At 44.7% G+C, this 4,478-nt stretch overlaps 1 protein-coding gene across 1 annotated transcript in view; it reads right to left on the reverse strand.

Moving 5' to 3' along the window:
- Gpn3 (GPN-loop GTPase 3) overlaps window positions 1–3,739 on the reverse strand; it is a 27,219-nt gene extending 23,480 nt beyond the window's left edge. Inside the window, exon 1 of the mRNA XM_004635909.2 lies at window positions 3,620–3,739. Within this exon, the coding sequence (XP_004635966.2) occupies window positions 3,620–3,724 (105 nt within the window). The 5' untranslated portion in view covers window positions 3,725–3,739. The remainder of the gene's footprint in view (window positions 1–3,619) is intronic.
- Window positions 3,740–4,478: the final 739 nt, after the last annotated feature.

Below are 4,478 nucleotides of genomic sequence, written 5' to 3' on the forward strand. Positions count from 1 at the left end.
AATGTGCTCTCTGTGAAAGCCTGAGAGAATGTTTTCTCTCCATGTGACTCTCCTTAGGCACACTCTACATCATCGATCACTTTCCTCTTTGGCCCCATAGTCTCCTTGATCAGAAAATTTGGGACACTACTGAGTTACATGATGTTACAGTACAAGTTTTCATATGTCCTGAGTCTTAATAGACCTTGGAAGGCTAGGGCCAAAATGTTGGCTTTCCTTGCGGTCCTCCTTTTTCTCTAATTTTGGTCTGCAAACTTAGGTTGTTAACCCTCCAAAAGAGAAGTTTGTTATTACCACACAACCTAGGCTGCAAAGCCTAACCTCACTATCTGTCTGAATATCAAACATCTTAGGCATGACATGGAACAGGTATTTTTCATCAAGTACTGATATGTTGAACTTTAAGTCCCTACAGAATATGATGAAAAAACATTTAAAAATTAGAATATATTTTAAAAATAGGCATAAAGAATCATATAATTCTTGTTTACGGGGCTGGGGAGGTGGCTCAGTGGAATAAGCGCTTCCCTGGCAAGTGCAAGGGCCTGAGTTCAATCCCCAGTTCTGCAGAAAAATAAAATAAAGTTGTTTTTTTTTAAAAAAAATTCTTATGTTTACACATAAATCCAGAAATCTAACCACATACAACCTTGAAGTAGGACAGTCCCACAACATTCCTTCTCTTGTCTCCTGCCCTCATTCACCACCCCCTTCTTTTTGAACAACCATCTACCCAAGAGGCAGCACAGCAGCAAATGGCATGTCATGACAAGCAGCCGTATTCAGAAGACCAGAATGACAGGCACTCCAAGCATGAACCTACTATTACAAACTGCCATCTTCAGTGCAGCTGCTTAGTTCACAGGTGTCAGTATATATAGTTAGGATGAGAATCTTTCCAATTAACTGCTACATTCAAAAATCTTCTGGAGATTCTCAAGATCATTGCCTTGCTCATCTTCTACATATAACTGCATGGCTTGTCAATGTCATGTTTCCTAGCTCTTCTCCTTTCCCTCTCTAGTTAGTCCTCAAGTTCTTGCTTTCCTTTTACTTGTATTATACCTTTCTATTTGTATTTCTTCTTTTGAGTTCTTATACTAGAGAAACTACAATATTTACACGTGTGTCTTCATTCAGGTTTTTTTTTTTTTTTAAATTTTATTTATTTATTTATTTAATGTGTGTGTGTGTGTGTGTGTGTGTGTGGCCAGCTCAGCCCACCAGGGGGAGGGGCTGGCTGGCATGTGGTGCTGGGGGATTGAACCGTGGTCCCTGTGCTTTGCTAAGCTTGTTCTAAGTAGGTGCTTTAGACCACTGAGCCATCTCACCAGCCCTCATTCAGGTTTTTAAAAAAATAATTTATAGGCTTTTTTTGTTGTTGTTTTGTGTGTGTGTGTGGTACCTGGGATTGAACTCAGGACCTTGCACCTGCCAGGCAGGTACTTATGCCAATGAGCTATCTTCCTGGCTTTTTTCTTTTAATTAACTAATTCTTTTGCGGAACCAGGGATTGAACTCAGGCCCTTGCGCTTATTCTACTGGTCTATCTCCCTGGCCCCTTTTCTTTTAATTTATGGTGAGAACTTTATTTTGGGTCTCATTCAGTTTTATAAGTCCAAGGACCAGGACAGTACTTGTTACATAATAAGTGCTTGGCAATTATTTCTCTCTGACATTATGTTTAAACATAAGCTCCACAAGGATAACTCTGCTGTGCTCACTATACAATCACCAGACCTCACATCAGCACTTGACGTAAGGAACATGCTCAATAAGCGTTTAGGACAGTAAGCATCACAAATCTATAGAAGGATAGTTTTCCTAACACAGTCCAAAAATTACTCTAGGATACAGAATAATTTCTATTATGCTTCTCTCCCTTTCACATAACCATTCTTTCTACTACAGATGCTGTCTCTAGGCATCATCCCTTATCCTCGCAGACAAGTCACCTACCTTCTCAGGGAAGCGCTTATTCCACTGAGCCATCTCCCCGGCCACCTACCTTCTCAGACACAGGCTCTGCACAGGAAAGGGCCACTTGGTAATATTTATCTCTTGAGTCCAGAATAGGTCAGTGGCTCAGGACATGTTTGTTGAAGACTGATGACACAGAAGCCATCCAAAGACTTTAATTTTTTCTATACTTTTGTGATTTGTTCATTATCTTCACTGTTTCTATAGTATTTGAATGTCCCTAACATTACTCCTTTAGTTATTTGTTTACAAAACAAACTATCACTGTTGTATACAGAAACCAACTATGATTACATTTATCATAACATGAAGGTAACCAGGAAGATATACACAACTTTCAATTGAATTTGTGCGTGGATGTGTGTCGGACCAGGGATTGAGACCAGGGAATAGTTAGCTGGGTGTGATGGTGTATGTCTGTAGTCGCCAGTGTTCAGGAGACTCCAGCAGGAGGCTCTTTGTGAGTTTGAGGCCAGACTGGGCTACATAGAAAATTCATGCCCAGCATCAACTACAGTGAGGAACTGCTTCAAAAACCAAAACCCCAGGGCCGGGGAGATGGCTCAGTAGAATAAGCGCTTTCCTGGCAAGTGCATGGGCCTGAGTTCAATCCCTGGTCCGCCAAAAAACAACAACAACAACAAAACCCGAGAATGCTGAGCTAAATCCTAGGCCCTCTGTTGTATTGTTTTGTAGTAAAGTCTTGTTAAATTGCTCAGGTTGTCTTTGAACTTTCAATCCTGCATAAGCTTCTAGAGTAGGTGGGATTACAGTCATGTTCCACCTAAGGACTTTTTAAACTTTTGGCTTAAACTTTTAATCTTAACTAAATACAGTTTGCCATTAAGAGCCCTGAGTCTAAAATTTGGAAATTAAAAAAAAGACTTGGAAATTAAAGAAATGCTAAGGAAACACTAGAATCAAATAAATGTCATCTCACTATAAAGAAGTGAAAGAACAGCCAGCCAAATAGCTCAGCGGATTCAAGTGCCTGCAAGCAGGTGCAGGGGACTGGGGTTCCCCCAGGGCGCGCTGAGACCGCAGTTGAGACTGAGCCTGGTAGCACGCGTCCCAGCTCTTGGGTGGCTGTAAACAGGTGGATCACTACGAGTCTATCTGATCTAGTAGTGAGACCTGAACACCCTGCAGACCTTGTCCTAAAATTAAAAAAAAAAAAAGAACTGAGAGAGTTCAAAAGGGAACTACTTTCCTCATATACCATCCAATGTCGGCTTCATGTACCATCTAGTATCACCTCAAATAACAAGAAATCTCTGAGCAAGACTCCAGGTTAACCTTCTTGGTGCTAAATAAGGCCAGATCCTACAATTAGACAAAACGACTCAAATTTCAGCCATCACACACTGGTGTGTGATCTTGGGCAAAAACTTTGAACTTTCTTTTTGCATCTTGCTTTCCTGTACCTGTAAAATAAGGATAATGAGGCTTACGTCGCAGGATAGTTGTATAAAAAGTTTAGCGCAGTAACAATAAATGTTATCACTCTTCTTCCAAGCAAAAATAAGGCACGGAATGAAGAAGTGAGTTGTGCAGTCTCAGAGACCCCAGTACAAAGCCCACAGCCGCCTCTCTCAAGATCTGTATTCCCTACTTAACAATCAGGTTTTTTTCTGCTTACCTTCCCGCTCCCTGCTGGGCCCATGACCAGCTGCGCATACCGAGGCATGTTGGCTCTACAAATTCTCAGCAGCCACACTTCCTTTCGCCTGAGCGCGACGCCCATTGCATTCTGGGAATACGAAGGATGAACCAATCGCAACCCAAGTTCCTTTCAGGCGTCCTGTTCTGCCACACCCCTAAGTACGGAAAGTTCCTCGAGCCAAATCAAGTGAGACGCTGGTTGAATAAACGACCGGGCGGTGGGAAGGATTTGCGCGTGCGCAAACGAAGTCGCCAGCAATCCGCCGTTGATGTAAAGGACTGAGGCTGGTTGCCTAGGTGATAGCGGTCAACCTCAACGGTTCTCGGCCTGGTGCTTTGGTCCTAGATTTGCGTACTCATGCTAGACTTGTATGTTGACACTCAAGATACACAATTTGCTCAGGGTCTAGAATACTGAGGTGGAAGGCACATTTTGTTTTAGCGGGCATGTATTTTTGCTTCCCCTGAAATGTCTCTTGCATAAAGATCCTTCCACCGTGCAGACGTGCAGTCAGCCGAAGGTCGCCCGCCCCTCCCCCACCCGCCGCTCCGGGGTCGTGGATCTGCCCGCCTCGCTCTCCCGAAGCGGCTCGGGCAGTGTCCGGCGTCGCCCCTCTTCGCCCCGCAGCCCCCCGCCTGACGCACGCGTGCTGACGGGGGAGAGCAGCGAGTGCTTCTCGCGCACACAGCTCGCGGTCGGGGCGCCGGGAAGATGCCGGGCCAGGGTCCTGGGTCCCACTGGACCGAGAGCAGCTCTTTCGCGGAGCCGTCCGCAGTGGCTGGGGACGAGGGCGGCCGCGGAGGCGGGTGAGGCCGGGGCCCCTGCGGGTGGGAGC

The sequence above is a fragment of the Octodon degus genome, unplaced genomic scaffold, assembly GCF_000260255.1.
Source record: "Octodon degus isolate 3935 unplaced genomic scaffold, OctDeg1.0 scaffold00076, whole genome shotgun sequence".
In the NCBI taxonomy this organism is placed as follows: Eukaryota; Metazoa; Chordata; class Mammalia; order Rodentia; family Octodontidae; genus Octodon; species Octodon degus.